This window comes from Pongo pygmaeus, chromosome 19, assembly GCF_028885625.2.
Source record: "Pongo pygmaeus isolate AG05252 chromosome 19, NHGRI_mPonPyg2-v2.0_pri, whole genome shotgun sequence".
NCBI lineage: Eukaryota > Metazoa > Chordata > Mammalia > Primates > Hominidae > Pongo > Pongo pygmaeus.
This window is the reverse complement of record NC_072392.2, coordinates 73,832,047-73,853,072: the sequence shown is the minus strand read 5'-3', so window position 1 is coordinate 73,853,072 and position 21,026 is coordinate 73,832,047. Positions and strand designations below refer to the sequence as shown.

Sequence of the window (21,026 nt, the reverse complement as noted above, 5' to 3'; positions counted from 1 at the left end):
TTCACACTAAGTTTCCATTACCACCCAAGAGGGACCACAATCAGACAGACTTTTATGTGCTTGACTATCAATGATACAATGAAAGCCAGGAGTATGGCTTTCAGTGCAGTGGCCTGCTTGTAACATAAAACAAGCATGCTTGTAGCATGACTACAAATCCCTCAAGTATGTACACCTACGGTATGCCTACTGCATTCTACAGTGTATAGCACGCCTACAGTATGCCTACAGTATGCTGAAAAATGCCTACAGTATGCCTACAGTATATCTACATTATGCCTACAGATACCTACAGCATCCCTACAGAAAGCCTACAGCATGCCTGCAGTATGCGTACAGCCTTTTCCTATCTGCTAGTTACCTACCTCCAGCTCCTCTCCCAGCACCTCCTTTCTCTGCCCCCATATTTATTAAGTCCTGGTTACTGGATGCCCCCTCCCTTCTGCTATAGTTTCCATCACTATGCTTCATTACTCTCTCATTCTGACAGGTAGGGTCCCTCAGAGGCTCTATCCCCCAGGAATTAACAGAGTAAAACCACATTATCAGCTCTCTGAAGACACTTGCTTAACTCACCATCTTACAAACACAATGTTGACCCTCTTTCTCTTGTGCCGCCAGTACTATTCACTCTTTCTTATTCCCAACAGAGGTCCTATTCTTTCCAAGAACAATCAGGCCAACTTCCATTTTTCTATATCCACTTTTTCTACTTAAATAAATAGATTTCCCTATCTAGATAAGACTGATTTGCACTTAATACAAGCATAACCCATGACTCCAAAATACATGCTGTTGATGAATCAACCATACTTCTTGAAATGAAGGCTGGAAAGTTTACGTACTCAGCTTTGTTTCCAAAAAGTTAGTATTCGCAGAAAATGAAAAAAGGGAAAGACTGTCACCAACACATGACAAATCCCAAAAACTTTTATTGGGCATCCTTAATTGTGAGCTACCAATTGTGAAACTAAAGACAAGATAAAAAGAAATCCACATGTAGAAAAATCATAGTAAAACCACAAAATAACAAACAAAAGATCTTAAAAATCAGCCATATGGGAAAATAATGATTACTTTCAAATGAGTGACAGTGAGATGGACAGTGACTTCTCAACAGCAACAATGGAAGGCAGGAGACAATAGAATGACATCTTCAATATGCTGACGGAAATTCCAAATTGTCATTAAATTTCTAAAAAGTGCTCAACCCCATAGTAACCAGAAAAATACAAATTAAAACCACATGAAATACTATCACACACCAACCAGACTGGCAGCACTTTTAAAATATTTGCCACAATGTTATGCATTCTATTCTGGAATGGTTTCCAATTTGAAACTATTATGAATACTACTACTATAAATATTCCTTACATGTTACCTAGTACATGACTGTATGAGTTTCTCTAGGACACAACCTAACAATATGCTATCTACAAGAAATTCACTTCAAACATAGTGACACAGGTAGGTTGAAAGTAAAAGGATAGAAAAAGCTATATCATGCAAGCATGAATTAAAAAAATCAGGAGTGGCTGAATTAATACCAAAGTAAACTTTGAAGCAAAGAATGTTACTAGAGACAAAGAGTAATATTATATAATAATAAAAAGGTCCCTAAGAAGATACAGCAACTCTAAATACACTAAACCACTAAGCTTTCAAATATATGAGGCAAAAACTAATGGAGTAGAAAGGAGAAAGAGGCAAATCCAAAATTACAGTTGAAAAATTCAATGCCCAATTCTCAGCAATTGATAGAACTACTAGACAGAAAATTAGTGATGTTGAATAGAATAACTGAATACCATAAAACCACAGAATTTAATCGACATTTATAGAGCACTGCACTCAATAAGAGCAGAAAACACATTCTTCTCATGCTCCAATGGAACATAGACCATATCTTAGGTCATGTAATAAACCTTGTAAAATTTATAAGAATTGAAATTATACTGAATATGTTCTCTGATCATAATGGAATCAAACCAGAAATTAATAATACAAAGTCAAAAGAAAAATCTCTCAACACACGGAAATTAAATGACATACTTCTAAATGATCCATGGATCTACATATTTAAAAGATTCATAAAACAGAAATGACATTAGCAAGATGGTGGAATAGGAGATCCCCCACTCATATCCCCCAAAGGAACAATAATTTCATAATAGTCATCAACAGGCAAAAGTGCCTTTATAGGAGCCTTGGGATTCAGGTAGGAGTTTATAAAGCTCTGGTAGAGCCCAAGACCTAGGAGTACCATTTTTACAGGACAGACCCACACCCAGTTGGCACTTACTGATCATGGTCCCATCCCCAGACCTAGAAACTGCCCCATATCCTTGCAAGCTTGGCTACAACCCCATTTTTTCTTGGTCCTGCTACCAAAAACATTTGTCAGAGAGGAATCATGCACACTAGTACATCAGAAGACAGGCCCACCAACCTCTGTCTCAGCTACGCATCCTAAAAATATCCTCTAACTCATCCCCTGCCCCTGTCAGCTACAGCATGAGATTAGTCCTGCTTCCATAGGGACCCAGAGGGAGACATGTCCATCTGAGTCTGCAGGGCAGGCTTGCCAATCTTGGTCCCACAACAGTTCCCTAAATAGCTCTAAATCTCAACCCCAGCCCCTCTCAGCTGCAGACTAAGCACTTCTGCCTCATCAGGGACCTGCTGGGAGACACACCATTCTGTGTCCCCAGGGCAGGCTTGCCAATCTCAATTTTACAGCATCCCTAAAACAAGCCTGAATCTGGGCCCTAGCCCTTCTCAGCTGTGGTCAGAAAGAAGTTCTACCTGCCCAGGAATCCAGAGGGAGGCACTCTCATCTGAGCTCCACAGACAGCCCAGCTGACCTGGGTCCCACAGAAGATCCTGAAATGGCCCTGAAAAGCAGTCCCAGCCCCTTTCATCTGAGGCTTGAGAGCAGTGCTGCCCACACAAGACCTGGAGATAGACATGCTCATCAATGCTCCTATAGCCTGACCCACTGACCTTGGTCCTGCTGTGGATCTTGAAATGGCCCTGTAATTCAGCACCAGCCTCTATCAACTGTGGTCTGAGAGTAAGCCTGCCTGCCCAGGGACCCACCAGAAAACATACCCATCTGTGACCCCAAAGACAGGTCTGAAGAGCTCAGTCTCAGTTACAGGCTCTAAAGCAGCCCCAAAACTCAGTTCTAACTTGTCTCAGCCATGGACTTGAGCAGCACTACATACCCAGGGTCTCACTTAGTGATCCACTGGGAGACTTTCCAGAGACACAGAAGAAGCCACACCCACTCACACACCTGGTAACAGGCCCATCATCTACAGATCTTGAAATGGACTCTCATCCCAGTGCCAGCTCTATGGACCAAGTTTCTACAGACAGTCCAGTCAACCCAGAGACTACACAGAATCCACAGCGACTAGAGCCCCTGGTAACAGACCTATCAACTATAGACCCCACTGTGGACTCAGCAATAGCCATGTGATCCAGCTCCAACCCCATTTGACCACAATCCCATCACCACAGGAACCTAATAGAAGACGGCCTTAAACTGCCAAAAGCAGTCTATAAAGATTTAAAGAGAGCCAGGTGTGGTGGCTTTCACCTGTAATCCCAGCACTTTGGGAGGCTGAGGCGGGTGGATGGCTTGAGCTCAGGAGTTCAAGACCAGCCTGGGCAATATGGCAAAACCCCATCTCCACAAAACATATAAAAATTAGCTGGGTATGTTGGCACACGCCTGTCATTCCAGTTACTCAGGAGGCTGAGGTGGAAGGATCACTTGAGCCTGGGAGCCAGAGATTGCAGTGAGCTGAGATCACGCCACTGCACTCCAGCCTGGGTGACAGAGTAAGATCCTGTCTCAAAAAAAAATGAAGGAGGTATTTGTGCCTTCAAATGCACAGATACCAATGCAAGACTACATAAATAATGAAGAATAAGGCAAGCATGACACCACCAAAGGAAACTAATAAGCCTCCAATAACTGACTCCAAAGAAAGGGAGATCTACAAATTGCCTGAAAGAAAATTCAGAATAATCATCTTAAAGAAGCTCAATAAGATGCAAAAAGACATAGATAAATAACTAAATGAAATTAGGAAAACAATGCATAAACAAGATGAGAAGCTTAATTTTAAAAATAGAAACCATAAAAATAAAACCAGAAATCCTGGACCTGAGGAATACAATGACAAAACTGAAAAATTCAATAGAAAGCTTCAACAGCAGACTTTATCACGCAGAAGAAAGAATTAGCAAACTCAAAGAAAGGGCATTTTAAATTACCCAATTAGAGGAACAAAAATGTTTAAATAATAAAAAAGAGTAAAGAAGGCATACAGGATCTATTCTATCCCACCATACAAATATATACATTATGAGGGTTTCAGAAGGAGGAAAGAGTGAGAGAAAAGGAAAGAAAGCTTATGTAAAGAAATACATCCCAAATCTTGAGAGGGATATGGACATATAGATTCACGAAATTCAAAGGATCCCAAGCAAGATCAACCCAAAGACAAACACTCTGAGGCACATTAATGCATGCAGGGCTTAAAACCTAGATGGCAGGTTGATAGGTGCAGCCAACCACCATGGCACATGTATACCTATGTAACAAACCTGCACATTCTGCACATGTATCCCAGAACTTAAAGTAAAATTTTTTACAAATTGCCAAAAGACAGAGAGAATCTTGAAAGCAGCAAGAGATAAGAGACTCATTACATACAAGAGAATCCCCATGAGGCTATCAACAGACTTCTCAACAGAAACCTTGCAAGTCGGGAGAGTAGGATAATATATTCAAAGTACTGAAAGAAAAAAACATGCCAACCAAGAATATCATACCCAGAAAAGTCTGTGCTTCACAAATTAAGGAGATATTCCCAAACAAAAGCTGAGGGAGTTCATTGCCTCCCTTACAAGAAATGATAAAGATAGGTCAATTAGTTGAAGCAAAGGAACTCTAATTAACAACATGAAAACATATGAAAGTTAAAAAAAACTCACTGTTAAAGGTAAATATACAAATTCAGAATATACTACTGTAATGGTGGTGTACTAATCACTTATATCTGGTATAAAGGTTAAAAGACCAAACTATTAAAACTAACTATAGGTACAATAATTTGTTAAGGAATACACAATATAAAAAGATATAAATTGTGACATCAAAAAAATAGATGGAGGGGTAGTAAAATTGTAAAGTTTTTGAATGCAATTGAAGTTATCAGCCTAAAATAACCTGTTCTAACATGTTCAGTGTAAGTTTCATGATAACCACAAAGCAAAATTCTATAGTAGATACACAAAAGAGAAAGAGAAAGGAATCAAAGCATACCACTACAGAAAGTTGTCAAATCACAAAGGCAGACAGCAGGAAAGGAAAAAAGAAACAAAGGATCTATGAAACAACTGGAAAACAACAAAATGGCAGTAGTAAGTCCTTACCTATCAATAATTACCTTGAATATAAATGGATTACATTCGCCAATCAAATGACACAGAATAGCTAAGGGTACTAAAAAGGCAAACACACACACACACATACACAAAATCTATATGCTGTCTACAAGAGACTCACTTCAGCTTTAAGGACACACATAGACTAAAAGTGAAGGGATGGAAAAAGATATTCCATGCAAATAGAAACAAAAAAGAGCAAAGGTAGCTATATTTAAGAGAAAAATAGACTTTAAGTCAAAAACTATGAAAAGAAAGTCATTATGTAATGATAAAAAAGACAATTCATCAAGAGGATATAACAATTGTAAATATATATGCACCCAACATCAGAGCACCTAAATATATAAAGCAAGCATTAACAGATATGAAAGGAGCAATAGACAACAATGAAACAATAGTAGGGGACTTCAGTACTACAGTTTCAACAATGGATCAGTCATCCAGACAGAAAATTAGTAAGGAAAGATTAGACTTAAACCACACTTTAGACCAAGTGGACCTAACAGACGTATATAGAACATTATATAAACGAGAGCAGAATACACATTCTTCTCAAGCACACACAGAACAGTCTCCATGACAGATTATATGTTAGGTCACAAACAAGTCTTAACAAACTTCAGATTAAAATTATATCAAGTATTTTTTCTCCACAATAGTATGAAATTAGAAATCAATAACAGGAGGAAATTTGGAAAGTTCACAAATATGTGAAAATTAAACAACATGTTCCTGAACAACCAATGAGGCAAAGAAGACATCAAAAGGGAAATCAAAAAATATCTAGAGACAAGTGAAGATGGAAACATATGACAAAATTTATGGGATGTAGCAGAAGCAGTTTTAAGAGGGAATTTTATAACAGTAAATGCCTACATTAAAAAAAAAGAAATAACCTACCATTACACGTGAAAGAACTAGAAAAAAAAGAAGAAAAACCTAAGCCCAAAGTTGGTAGAAGGAGAAAATACCAAGGATCAGAAGAGAAATAAGTGAAACTATAAAACATTGATGAAATAAATTGATGAAGACAAAAATAAATGGAAAGATATGCCATGTTCATGGACTGGAAGAATTAATATTGTTAAAATGTTTATATTACCCAAAGTGATATACAGATTCAATGTGATTCCTATCAAAATTCCAATGACATTTTCACAAAGAGAAAAAAACATGAATTCTAAAATTCATATAGAACCACAAAAGATCCTGAATAGACAAAGCAATCTTGAGCAAAAAGAACAGTTGGAAGCATCACACTATCTGATCTCAAAATCCACTACAAATCTATAGTAATCAAAACATCACAACACTGGCACAAAAAGTGACATATAGACCAATGACACAGAATAAAGAGCCCAGAAATAAATCTATGCATTTACAGCCAAATGATTTTCAAACAAAGGTGCCAAGAACACAAAATGGGGAAAGAACAGTCTTTTTAGTAAATGGTGTTGGGGAAACTATATTTCAGAAAAATGAAATTGGACCTTTATCTCACCCTATATGAAAGAATCCACTCAAAATGTATTAAACAGGTAAGCATAATACGTGAAACTGTAAAACTACTAGAAGAAAACATAGGGAAAAACTTCTTGACATTAGTCTGGGCAAAGATTTTTTTATATGACCCCATACACACAGGCAACAAAAGAAAAAATACATAAATGGGATTACACTAAACTAAAAAGCTTCTACATAGCAAATAAAATAATTAACAGAATGAAGAGATAACTCACAGATTGGGAGAAAATATTGTGAAGCACACATGTGACACAGGACTAATACCCAAAATATATGAGACTCAAGCAACTCAACAACAATAACAAAAACAAATAACCCATTTTAAAAGATATTTCTTAAAAGAAGACATACTAATGGTCAACAGGTATATGGGAAAAAATGCTCAACACTACTAATCATGAATGAAATGCAAATGAAAAACACAATGAGATATCACCTCACACCTGCTAGAATGGCTATTATGAAAATGACAAGAAATAACAAATGTTAGTAAGAAAGTGGAGAAAGAAAATCCTTGTACACTGTTAGTGGAAATGTAAATTAATACAGCCATTATGGAAAGCAGTATAGTGATTCCTCAAAAAATTAAAAGTAGAACTACCATGTGACCCAACAATCCCACTACTGAGTATTGAAAGGAAACGAAATCAGTATGTCAAGGAGATATCTGCATTCCGTGTGCCTTGTAGCATGATTCACAATAGCCAAGATAGGGATTCAACCTAAGCATCCATCAACAAATGAAGCAATAAAGAAAATATAGTATATATACCCGATGGAATACTATTCGGCCTTTAAAAAGGGAAATTCTGTCATTTGTGACAACATGGATGAACCTGTTGGATGAAATGCTGTGAACCATACATCTGATCAAGGCTTAATATCCAAAATATATAAGTAATTCAAACAACTCAATAACAAGAAAAGAATGTGATGAAAAAGACATTTGTCAGCCGGGCACAGTGGCTCACGCCTGTAATCCTAGCACTTTGGGAGGCCGAGGTGGGCGGATCACGAGGTCAGGAGATCGAGACCATCCTGGCTAACACAGTGAAACCCCGTCTCTACTAAAAATACAAAAAGAAATTAGCTAGGTGTGGTGGCGGGCGCCTGTAGTCCCAGCTACTCAGGAGGCTGAGGCAGGAGAATGGCTTGAACCCAGGAGGCAGAGCTTGCAGTGAGCCCAGATCGCACCACTGCACTCCAGCCTTGGCGACAGAGTGAGACTCCGTCTCAAACAAAAAAAAAAGACATTTCTCAAAAGACATACAAATAGCCAATAGGTTTATGACAAGGTGCTCAACATCACTAATCATCAGCGAAGTGCACTAGGGAAATTTTGGTCAAAGAATACAAAATTTCATTTAGGTGGGAGGAATAAGTTCAGGATAACCATTGTACAATATGGTGACTATAGTTAATAACAATAAGAAAGTAGATTTTAAATGTTCTTACCACAAAATAGGTATGTGAGGTAATAGATATGTTAATTAGCTTGATTTGGTCATTACACAATATATTCATATATCAAAAAATCATGTTGTGCACCATAAATATATACAATGTTTATTTGTCAATTTTTTTTTTGAGACAGAGTCTCATTCTGTCACTCCAGCTGGAGTGCAGTAACACAATCTTAGCTCACTGTAACCTCTGCCTCCCAGGTTCAATTGATTCTCTTGCCTCAGCCTCCCGAGTAGCTGGGATTACAGGCACCTCGCCATGATGCCTGGCTAACTTTTGTATTATTAGTAGAGACGGGGTTTCACCATGTTGGTGAGGCTGGTCTCAAATGCCTGACCTCAAGTGATCCGCCTGCCTCAGCCTCCCAAAGTGCTAGGATTACAAGCGTAAGCCACCGTGCCTGGCCTTATTTGTCAAGTTTTTATATTTCCATAATAAGTAGAGTTTTCAGTAAATATATGTGAATTCCCACCCACTAAATACCTTATGATGACTTTCATCTGAGCTAAACCACAATAAATTAAGACAGAAGAAATAATTCCTACCAGGTTTGCTTCAGATTTTGCAGGGTCAGGAAATAAGTTAATGTCTTTCCAAACTCCCACAAAACATAACACCAATTAGGGGTGTGCTCCTAATTACCAAAATGGATAAGGTAAGACAACTCTCCTCAGTCATAAGTGTCAACAAAATATGATGCTCATGTCAGCCAGAATGGAAGTTAACTTCCCATGGGAAACAGTGGCAAGAGGAATTTAAAAATAAAAACAAAAACCTATTGGTTGAAGAACCAGGTTGGGGAAATAATGATTACAGTTCTATTCTCTACTTATGTGGAAAAACTTGTGAAAATAAAAGCAGAAAAAGCCTCAGAAACATCACAACCTGCCTTGGCATAATAGCCCAAAACCATGATGCTAAATTTCTATTCTGTAATGAGCCGATGAGGTTTATCTTCTAAGGATGGAAGTGAAGAATGACTCACTCAACATTTAAAAATGTAATAATGAACCTGACATTGCTCCACCCAGACCCATTTCTCAGATAACCACCAACCTGAGGGCAACTGCCCTCCTACAGCAATGAGCCCAGCAAAGTGAGTTACTAATTAGAAAAAATCACCCAATTATGCCAACTTGCTGAGACTGGCAAGCCATGTTTTACTCTATGTAGGCAGAATTTCATTCAGAACACACTTGGGACTTGCCTATAAAAAGGCAAACAAAACCATTTAGACGAGAAGGCACTCCATTCTGGCTTTCACGAATACAGCTCTGCAACGCGTTTGCCCTGATACCATGTCTCTTCGACTTTCCAGTGCATCCAGGAGGTCCTGTCCTCGTCCCACCACAGGATCACTCAGACTCTCTGGTGGGGGAACCAGCTTTGGGGCTGGAAATTCTTGTGGCATTTCAGGGATTGGAAGTGGCTTCTCTTGTGCCTTCGGAGGCAGCTCATCGGGAGGAAACACAGGGGGAGGTAATCCCTGTGCTGGCTTCACTGTGAATGAAGGGGGGCTCCTTTCTGGCAATGAGAAGGTGACCATGCAGAACCTCAATGACCGCCTGGCATCCTACCTGGACAACGTGCGTGCTCTGGAGGAGGCCAACGCTGACCTGGAGCAGAAGATCAAGGGCTGGTATGAGAAATTTGGGCCTGGCTCTTGCCGTGGTCTTGATCATGATTATAGCAGATATTTCCCAATAATTGATGACCTTAAAAATCAGGTAAGAAATCATACTTCACAATCATTTTCATGTACCTTTATTTCTAAATTTTGTTTTCCTTTCTTTATTACATTCTAAAAACATTTATCTTTCCTACTTGTGATTTTTTTTTTTTTTTTTTTTTTTGAGAGGAGTTTTGCTCTTGTTGCCCAGGCTGGAGTGCAATGGCGGGATCTCGGCTCACTGCAACGTCCACCTCCTGGGTTCAAGAGATTCTCCTGCCTCAGCCTCCCGAGTAGCTGGGATTACAGGTGCCTGCCACCATGCCCACCTACTTGTGATTTCTTAAAGAGAATTCCAATTTAGCATTAGAAATAAGCATTAAGTAGATTCAGTTGGTTTACTTCATGATAAAAGTCAAATTCCCATTTCTAGATCATCGCATCCACCACCAGCAATGCTAATGCTGTTCTGCAGATCGATAATGCCAGGCTTACAGCTGATGATTTCAGACTCAAGTAAGTAGACTGCCAGAGTGAAATGAATTCATGGCAATTCATGCAAAGCATTACATCAAATTTAGCAACTCTTATTCCAAAATTATAAAACACTTGAATTTCACATAAACAGGATGTTATTACTTTTTTATGCTTTGACTATTAAATACAAAGCGTGAACTGCTATTAAAACTAGTGCCCAATACCCTAGTTCTTTTTCTGTCAAATACTGCAAAGTAGAAACAATAATTATTATACAACAAGCTTTGAAAATGCCTCTTGTGGCCAAATCTTCAAAATTCCAGAATGCTAGCATTTGTCATTGATCAGTGACTAGTGACCATGTCTCCAACCATGTGACAAATTAGGAAATCATTAACACTCTTTAAGGTATGAAAATGAGCTGGCTCTTCACCAGAGTGTAGAGGCTGATGTCAATGGGTTACGAAGAGTTTTGGATGAAATAACCCTGTGCAGAACAGATCTGGAGATTCAGTACGAAACCCTGAGTGAGGAGATGACTTACCTCAAAAAGAACCATAAAGAGGTAAGAGCTGGTCGTCTACATTTTGCGATCCCTCCGCAGACACTGTGCACCTGACAGGAGATAATGTACATAACCTCTCATATAAAAAGTTGGTGCTGAAGACACATTGTCAGACAGACATGAGGGCTGAGCTGTCCTTTTTTTTTTTTTTCGAGACGGAGTCTCGCTCTGCCATCCAGGCTGGAGTGCAATGGTGCGATCTCAGCTCACTGCAAGCTCCACCTCCCGGGTTCACGCCATTCTCCTGCCTCAGCCTCCCGAGTAGCTGGGACTACAGGTGCCCGGCTAATTTTTTGTATTTTTAATAGAGACGGGGTTTCACCGTGTAAGCCAGGATGGTCTCGATCTCCTGACTTCGTGATCCACCTGCCTCGGCCTCCCAAAGTGCTGGGATTACAGGCGTAAGCCACCGCGCCTGGCCTGAGCTGTCTTTTTAAGTGTCAGATTCTTTGTACAGATTCACCCTTGCTCTGTTTCCTATGGGAGAGTTTCCTATGGGAAAAAAAAAAAAGGAATCATGTTTTCCAGACCAATCAGGGTTATAAGAGCAGTGTTTGGTTGTGTAATTATAACTAAGTTAAAATGATCCACTTAGGAGATTACGTCGAATTAGATAAAATAAATATAAAATAAATATACTTTAAGGCAATCCTTAAACTAGAAAACTAGATCTCAATTTCTATATGACAGTGGCAGATTTAAAACACTAAAACATTTACTTCATACACACATTAAGTATACATACTTCACTCTAGTACATATTCTTAATAGGTCTGGCTGTAAAAATAATGAGAATGAAGTTAAACTATTATACCAGAATTTACACTTAATCATAAACTTCCAAAGTGGTCACTGTTGGAAGCTAAGTTCCAAATTTTATATTGCAGCAATTACATCTTTAGGATTGCTTTCAGAGGCACCGTTTTCCAAAAGGGAAAAACCTTTATCCTTTGAAAATAAATTTGATATTTTAAATAGCCAAAAGACTTCTATGGTCAAGCCAAATGCTTAAAACGGAAGATCAAGCTAAGAATCCTACTTGATTAGTCATGAGGCTGTCTTACAAATATAACTACTTGAATAACATTGATTTGACTACTTGGATTCAAATATAGTTACAGCCCATGGTGTTTAATCAATTTTGGTGAATTAAAAGCAATTGATTTTTGTAATGCCTCACTTACAGGCAAACCTAGATATAGATATAGTTATAGATATAGATATAGATATATCTTTTTTTATCTTTTTCTTTTTATGCTTGAACCAGGAAGTTTTCACTAAATCCTCAGAAGTAAAAGCCACATCTGTAGATCAGGAAGACTTAGGGTCAACTAAGAGGAAAGAAGGCTGGAATAGCTGAGGGGCTCACTGCAGAGAGGAATGAAAGCCTTAGTTACCATCATTAAGACCAATTCATGAACGGGGAGGAGAGTTTCTGCAGCAGACATGAGCTGATGGGTGGTATTCCAATATACACAGTCTTCGCAGCGATGCCTGCCATTCACAATCTTAGAACTGACTCACACATTCTAACAGTTTGCAGTTCAAACAAGGTAACATGCAGACTTTGACTGCAAAATAAATTCCAGCTTCCATGATGATAATAATCATAATAACCAGCATTCATTTAGCATTTATGTGCAAGGCAGTATCATGGAGTCTTATTATTATTAGTTCTTTGACTTCTTTTAACAACTCAGAGAAGGGTTTTTAATTATCCTCAATTTTCAGATAAGCAAATAGAAACGTAAAGATGTTAAGCAACTTTCCCAAACTCACCAGCCACTATAGAGCAGAACCAAAATTCACAGAGAGATTTGTGTGACTCCAAATCCAACATGATACTCTAATGTCTCTGTATAGACCTAAGAGACAGCTGGGATTCTTTAGAGGATGATGTTCTTCCCTGAGGGGTACACACATACACACACACACACACACACACACACACATTTATTTATTTATTTATCATCTTTTCAGTTGTTCAGAATTATTCAAACTCAGCCCTTCAACCATGTTCATGGCTGTGCTCAGGGTGTAGCTGAGTTAAGACTGCATCAAAGCTGGCCTCTAGTGGAATGAAAACCAGTCCACAAAGGCGGAAAATAGAATAAGCGATGGAGGACCATTCATTTTAAATGTTTAAAACTTTCATTTGGAAAAGGAATTAAGACTCATTCTGAGTAGTAGAACTGAAACTGACGAGTTTAAGTTATAAGAGCAGGAGTTTGGCTCACTATAATGTAGAACTCTGGAACAATTAAAACTCTTCCAGAATGAAACAGGCTACTTCATAAGGTAGTGAGTTCACCATCTTTGAGAATTAGGTCAAAGGGACAGGAAGTATCAAATGTGGTGGGAGGGGGTCAATGCACAGCCTGGGAGGGGAAAACCAGATGAACTCTAAGTGCCCTTCCAAAGCTAAGCTTCTAGACTTTCCATGAGATTCCTGCAGAGCTGAGCTGAACACTTTTCTGCCTCTAGGAAATGCAAGTTCTGCAGTGCGCAGCTGGAGGCAACGTGAACGTGGAGATGAACGCAGCACCCGGGGTGGACCTCACAGTTCTGCTGAACAACATGCGAGCTGAGTACGAAGCCCTTGCAGAGCAGAACCGCAGGGACGCGGAGGCCTGGTTCAACGAGAAGGTGACTCTCCTCCGGAAGGCAGTCCCTTTGCATGTTACTGATATTCACAAAACTAAGATTTGCTCCTTCACTTATGTCATTTCAGAGCGCCTCCCTGCAGCAGCAGATCTCTGAGGATGTCGGAGCCACAACCTCAGCCCGGAATGAGCTGACTGAAATGAAGCGCACTCTTCAAACCCTGGAAATTGAACTTCAGTCTCTCTTAGCCACGGTATGAAAAGAACAATTTTTTACCATCTCCCAGGTCATCATGTTAGATACTTACCAGCTGGTTTTAAAAACCTTAACAATATTGAAATATATTTTTTATAGTTGTCTCAAAACATAAGGAAAGAATAGGATTGTATAGCTGACAGCTAAAACTACACGAATGTCTTTAGGTTTATTCTACTAAAAAAGAAGGATTTGCTCATTTTCAAGCAGTATCACAGAGTCTTAACTATGTGTCCATGTGAAATCTGAAACAATTATATGTAAAGTTAATAACAGGAGAAAATCATGTATCAAAGAAATCCCTGCATATCTGCATATCCATCTCAGGTTCTCTTTATTGCTTCCTGACAGAAACACTCCCTGGAGTGCTCCTTGACAGAGACCGAGAGCAACTACTGTGCGCAGCTAGCGCAGATCCAGGCTCAGATCGGGGCCCTGGAGGAGCAGCTGCACCAGGTCAGAACCGAGACCGAGGGCCAGAAGCTGGAGTATGAGCAGCTCCTGGACATCAAGCTCCACCTGGAAAAAGAAATTGAGACCTACTGTCTCCTTATAGGAGGAGATGATGGGTAGGTAAAATAATTTGCATGGATGGCGTAATATACTGAAATCTGCTTGCAACTTAGGTCCCACTTTCCACTGGAAAGTGGACATAATTTGGCTGCATGCATTTACTATCATGAATACTAAATATTAAATATAATACACACTCAACTGCCAAAACACAAATGAATATCTTAACAAACCAATATGCAGCAGGCACCGAGTTTAAGATATGAACACTGAAAATATCACTTCTAGAGTGAAAAGAACAAACAGGAGGCTAAATGGAGTTTCAATATGTGGACCAGGATTCTGACTCTGGAAATGGTTTCTGGAGCTCAGCACTCACAGAATCCTGTCTTCATAGCACTGATAAAGTCCCATGGGCACAAGTCTAGAAGTCTAGAGCTCAGGGTTGTTAGGAGCAGGAAGCTTCCTGAATTCACAATGAAGAGCATTTTCATCACCCCAGAAAGTTCTTCTGTGCCCCACTTCCCTTGGCAGTTACTATTTGATCCATTCTTGATGTTAATATAAAAGAATCATACAGAAAAAAAATCACTTCTTAATGCTGAAGCAGAACAAAAACATTACAGTCTCAGAGAAAACCCCACTTAGAAAAAATATCTTGTAATTGCCTAACTGCTGAAGCGATCTACACCGCTCTTCCCCACCTATCATCAAACCCTCCCTCATTGACTAGAGTGATGCTTCCAAATGTAAATCCTTACACAGCTATATACATTTGTCACAATTCATAAACCTGCAAAACTTAAAAGGGTGAATTTCAACCTAAGTTGTATAAATACACCCAGTGGCATGCTAGAACTGCTGTTACCATCTCATGACAGCCTCTTCTGCCTATCTCTTCCTAACCCCTCACTTAGTGATGTCACTTGGTGACTTGATATCAGCAATGGAGAAGGTATTCATACCTCTACAGAAATCAGCAAACACTATAAATCAAATACTGGGTTACACAGTTGAAACTACCAAAGAGCTAAAGAAAACCATATGGTGAACCTAGAATTGATGGGGTTCTCTCTAAATCACCCTCTTTTGTGATGTTTTCACAGAGCCTGTAAGTCTGGGGGTTACAAGTCTAAAGATTATGGATCTGGAAATGTGGGAAGTCAAGTCAAAGGTAATTAAAATGAAATCTGTTGTGCTATGCTACTTTTTTTATTTTTTAACTTTTAATTTAGGTTTGGGGGTACATTGGAAGGTTTGTTACATAGGTAAACACATGTCACGGAGGTTTGTTGTGCATATTATTTGATCATCCAGGAATTAAGCCTGGTACCCAATAGTTATCTTCTCTGCTCTTCTTCCTCCTCCCACCCTTCTCCCTCAAGTAGAACCCAGTATCTGTTGTTTCCTTCTTTGTGTTCATAAGTCCTCACCATTTAGTTCCCACTTATAAGTGAGAACATGCGGTGTTTCGTTTTCTGTTCCTGCGTTAGTTTGCTAAGGATGATAGCCTCCAGCTCCATCCATGTTCCTGCAAAAGACATGATCTTGGTTTTTTTCATGGCTGCATAATATTCCATGGTGTTTATGGCTTTATCCAGTCTGTCACTGTTGGGCATTCAGGTTGATTCCTTGTTCTTGCTACTGTGAATAATGCTGCAATGAACATTCACATGCATGTGTCTTTATGGTAGAATGCTTTCTAATCCTCTGGGTATATATATACCCAACTACTTCATTTTTAATGCATAGCTTGATTGTTCTTATATTACCATGGCTTGGTAAGAATACATACAATAAAGATTTGTAGTGGATATCCATATGTGCTAGATGTCTAATGTTAGTGATGTGTGCTAATTTTAAACAGAGTAACATGTCACCATGTTTTTTCTAACCAAATAATCAAAATTATTCACCAAAAATGAGTCTAAGTATTTGTGCTTAGTGCAAAGTTCATTCTGTATGCAAATCCTATTATTCCTTTAAATGATATAATTTTTATTCATTTTTTTAACTACATAAAATCTCCTTTTAATTTTTAATTTTCAGACTCAGCCAAAGCCATAGTGGTTAAGAAAGTTCTTGAGGAGGTAGACCAACGCAGCAAAATACTTACCACCAGGCTCCACTCCCTGGAAGAGAAATCTCAAAGCAATTAATTTGAGATGCAACAGAGAATGTATGCCACATACCCCCTGCGAAGAAAAGGCATTATGTATCTGTCCAGAAAAATGTGCATGTCTAAGAAAAATGTCTATCCTGTTGTCTTTCTGTTACTTTCTTTCTGGGCAATCAATGACAGCATCTCCCCATTCATCTGGAAGAATGCCACACACAAATATGATGACTCATTTGATTATCCTACAGAAATCTGTTGTCAATTCTTTGTATTCAATAAACCTCTTCTTTAGCAAGTTATCATTGGTGATACTGTCTTTAGAATGTTTATGTGTGCAATATAAATATGTGAACATCTAACAGCTTTTATTTGTATAAAAACTCATTCAAAATAATAGATTTCCTCATAGGTTTTCATAAGGCTTACCCTATAATTCAAACTGAAACAAATTCAGAAAGAATAAAAGTACTTTTATTTAAATCCCCAATCTGCCATATTTTGACATACTAAGAAGCCTATTCCCTTTAGTAATAACTAAAGTGTATACATTTCAGGTTCTTCGTCTGTAAATGGGGATAATAAAAGTAGTTCTTTCAAATGGTTATTGTAAAGATTAAAGAAATAACTTATTGCAAAGTGCACTTATGGGATAAGCATTCGACAGATGCTAATACTTATTTTTAATACTCAATATTTATAATGATTAATTCTCAACCTCATTTTCCTTTTGGATATATATGTTAAACAATATTCCAAATGTAATAGAGGTTATAGCAAAAGTTTTAGTTTAGAATCCAAGTTATAGGAATAGAGCCATCCACTTCTACTACAAAGTTGTAGCTGATGTTTATAACTCTCTTGACCAACAGATTTATCTCTACTAAAGGGAAATAAATTAGATTAATTAAAAACATAATTTCCTCAGATCAGATATTACCTCTAGATATTTAGTTGACCCTCTATCCTGTATGGATGCATTATCCATATTATAATCTATTCAAAAAAATGGTTTCAGCTTCTATGTGAAAATATAAAGCAGAAAAAGAGTCTTTTAAGTGTATTGTAATTATCCCTGAATTGTTTTTATTGCCTGCTTCTGATACAATCTTAGCCACAGGCCTAATTATGTTCCCCATTAGATTATGTGAAACAAAAATATTACAATCTCAGAGAAAATTCCATTTAGAAAAGAAAATCTTGTAATTGTCTAAGTGCTGAAGCAATTTTCACCACTATTCCCCACCTATCATCAAATCCTCCCTCATTGATATGGTTTGGCTCTGTGTCGCCACCCAAATCTCATTTTGAATTGTACTCCCATAATTCCCACATGTTGTGGGAGGGACCCAGTGGGAGATCATTGGAATCATGGGGGCAGTTTCCCCCATACTGCTGTCATGGTAGTGAATAAGTCTCACAAGATCTGATGGTTTTATCAGGGATTTCCGCTTTTGCATATTCCTCATTTTCTCTTGCCATGTAAGAAGTGCCTTTCACCTCCCACCTGATTTGAGGCCTCCCAGTTATGTGGAACTGTAAGTCCAGTTAAACCTCTTTTTCTTCCCAGTCTTCATCAGCAGCGTGAAAATGGACTAATACACTTACTGACTAGAGCGATGATTCCAAATGTAAATCCTTACACAGCTATATATGCCACGATTCATACACATGAACAACTTAAAAAGGTGAATTTTAATAAAAGTTTGTAATACACCCGGTCGTGTGCTAGAACTGTTACATCTCATGACAGCCTCTTCTGCACATCTCTTCCTGACCCCTCACTTAGTGATATCACTTGGTAGCTTGATGTCAGCAATGGAGAAGGTATTTACACTTTTGCAGAAATAAGTAAACCCCACAAATCAGAAATTCTTCCTCCTCTGAAACCTGGTTATTACACATTTACCAGCACATCACTGATTGTACTCCAACAAAGATGACTTTAAACACACACACACACACACACACACACACACACACACACACAATGGTTAATCTCTTAATATACACAGACAGAGAGAAAGATGAATACATCACTACCTTTCTTAAAATCCTCCAGTGGGATTGCTTGAGCCCAGGAGGTTGAAGCTGCAGATATCAATGATTGCACCTTAGCCTGGGTGACAGAGTGAGACCATGTTTCAAAAAAAAAAAAAAAAATCGTCCAGTGGATTCCTGATGTACCTAGGACTAAATTTAAATATTTTTCTATGGCCTCCAGAGCCCAATGTGACCTCGTTCTGCTTATCTCTCTATTCATATCTTATGCCCTCACCTCCCCCAAAGCCCTAACAATATTGCCCTCCTCTTATTCCTTGGATACAGCAAGCTCATTCCTGCCTCAGAGCCTCTGTGCCAGCTGTGCCCCCTGCCTGAAATGCTCTTCCCCAGATCTTCCCATGGCTAGTTCCTTTTGATCCTTCTCATCAGAAGAGCTGTCCCTGACCACTCTAGCAGAAGTCATTAGTACATCACACTGCCTTACTTCCTTCAGAACCTTCATTAGCACCTGAATTTATCTTGTTTATTTATTTTATTTCTTATTTGTTGTTCCTTCCCCCGCACCAGAATGTAAGCTTTCTAAGGCAGGGATATGGCCCATTTTGTTCAACATCATATCCCCAGTAACCAGTGTCTGGCATATGGTAGGTACACATTAAATATTTGTTCAATAAATGAATAAATATACACATCTAAAACCAGAAGAAGTATTTTGTATTGGAAACATGTAAGACTAAAGTTGGTAATTAAAACTATAAAAGGTCACGGCTGTGATGAGTCAGGTGTCTCCCTCTCCCTAACTAGTCTGTAAGCTTTTAAAAGAAGGAGAGCTTACGCTACACATCCTTGACCAGCTTCTCATCATACAGCAAAGCCTGTGGCTTGCACCAGCTTGGTCCCCAGTGATTGTTCCAATTATGAGTTTTTGAAGAGTGAAAGTCTTGGCCTGAATGAAGAGACTCTAGGCCCCTGAGTGACCTTTTGTATTTCTCCGACAGCAGAGGAGAAAAGTAGAGAGACATGGACAGGTCCCTGAAGAGACAAAGGGAACATAACAGGCTCGCCGGGAAGGCTAAAGCCCTGTGTTCCTGTGTCCTCCAAGGTGAGGGGCCTGGGATGTCTCGCCACAAGCCAGTCTTCATATGGGATGAATTACCAGGTAGAGAGGTGGTAAGCTTTACTGAAGGAAAAATTATATTAAAGAGAACGAATGTGATAAATGTACATATGTAAAATTAAAAAGAAGTGGGATCATGTTCTAAAATGGGAATATCAACATTTAAGCAATAGGTAGAGGAATGAAAATCTATGAAGAACAATCAACAGAAAAGTCACAGGGGTAAAAAGGAGAATCAAGAGATGATACAGGAGACTTGGTTTCAACTGGTTCTCCTACTGGAAGCAACTAAAAATGCTGGATAAAATCCTTTTAAAATCTTTTTAAAGCATTAATTGGCCAGGCACAGTGGCTCACACCTGTAATTCCAACGCTTTGGGAGGCTAAGATGGGTGGATCACCTGAGGTCAGGAGTTCGAGACCAGCCTGGCCAACATGGCAAAACCCCATCTCTACTAAAAATACAAAAATTAGCTGGGCATGGTGGTGCATGCCTGTAATCCTAGCTACTCAGGAGGCTGAGGCAGGAGAATTGCTTGAACCTAAGAGACTGTCTCAAATTTTTAAAAAAGCATTAATTGTTACGAGGGAGCAACGATGGGGCCAGTGGCACAGGGGTAAAAGAATTTACCAAGAAAGTAGTAGATAAAGAAAGGCAGACTTGGCTGGGCACGGTGACTCAGGCCCTTAGTCTCTCCCCTGGGACCTGAGGCAGATGAATTACTTGAGGTCAGGAGTTCGAGACCACCCTGACCTACATGGCAAAACCCCGTCTCTACTAAAAATACAAAAATTAGCCAGGCATGGTGGCATGTGCCTGTAGTTCCTGCTACTCAGGAGGCTGAGGCAGAAGAATCACTTGAACCCAGAGGTAGAAGTTTCAGTGAGCCAAGATCACACCATTACACTCCACCACGGACAACGGAGCAAGACTTTGTCTCAAAAAAAGTCTCAAAAAAAAAAAGAGGCAGATTTATTAGAAAAAGTAGGAAAATACATTGCGAGGAGGCAACAAGCAGGATCAGAAGAAGAGAAGCTGACTGCAAAGAGAAAGGCTTGCTTGAGATTTTATAGGATGGTGTTTATGCTGTCTATTGAAGAGGGCTTTGTTTAGTATTAATAATGCAAAGCTTGTAGTGAGCTAACTTGCAGGTGTCTGGTGATAGTTGGGTGCAGGAAGATTGTGAATTATTTGCGCAGGAGGACTGTGTGTCCTGGACCATGAAGAAAGGCAGACTTGTAGCTTATT

At 39.0% G+C, this 21,026-nt stretch overlaps 1 protein-coding gene across 1 annotated transcript; it reads left to right on the top strand.

Moving 5' to 3' along the window:
- Positions 1-9,695: 9,695 nt before the first annotated feature.
- On the top strand, positions 9,696-16,958 carry KRT25 (keratin 25). Its single transcript, XM_054457472.1, has 8 exons — positions 9,696-10,184; positions 10,560-10,642; positions 11,012-11,168; positions 13,653-13,814; positions 13,900-14,025; positions 14,379-14,596; positions 15,647-15,714; positions 16,590-16,958. Exons 1-8 carry the CDS (start codon positions 9,756-9,758, stop codon positions 16,697-16,699), a joined length of 1,353 nt encoding a protein of 450 aa, XP_054313447.1. The 5' UTR covers positions 9,696-9,755; the 3' UTR covers positions 16,700-16,958.
- Positions 16,959-21,026: the final 4,068 nt, after the last annotated feature.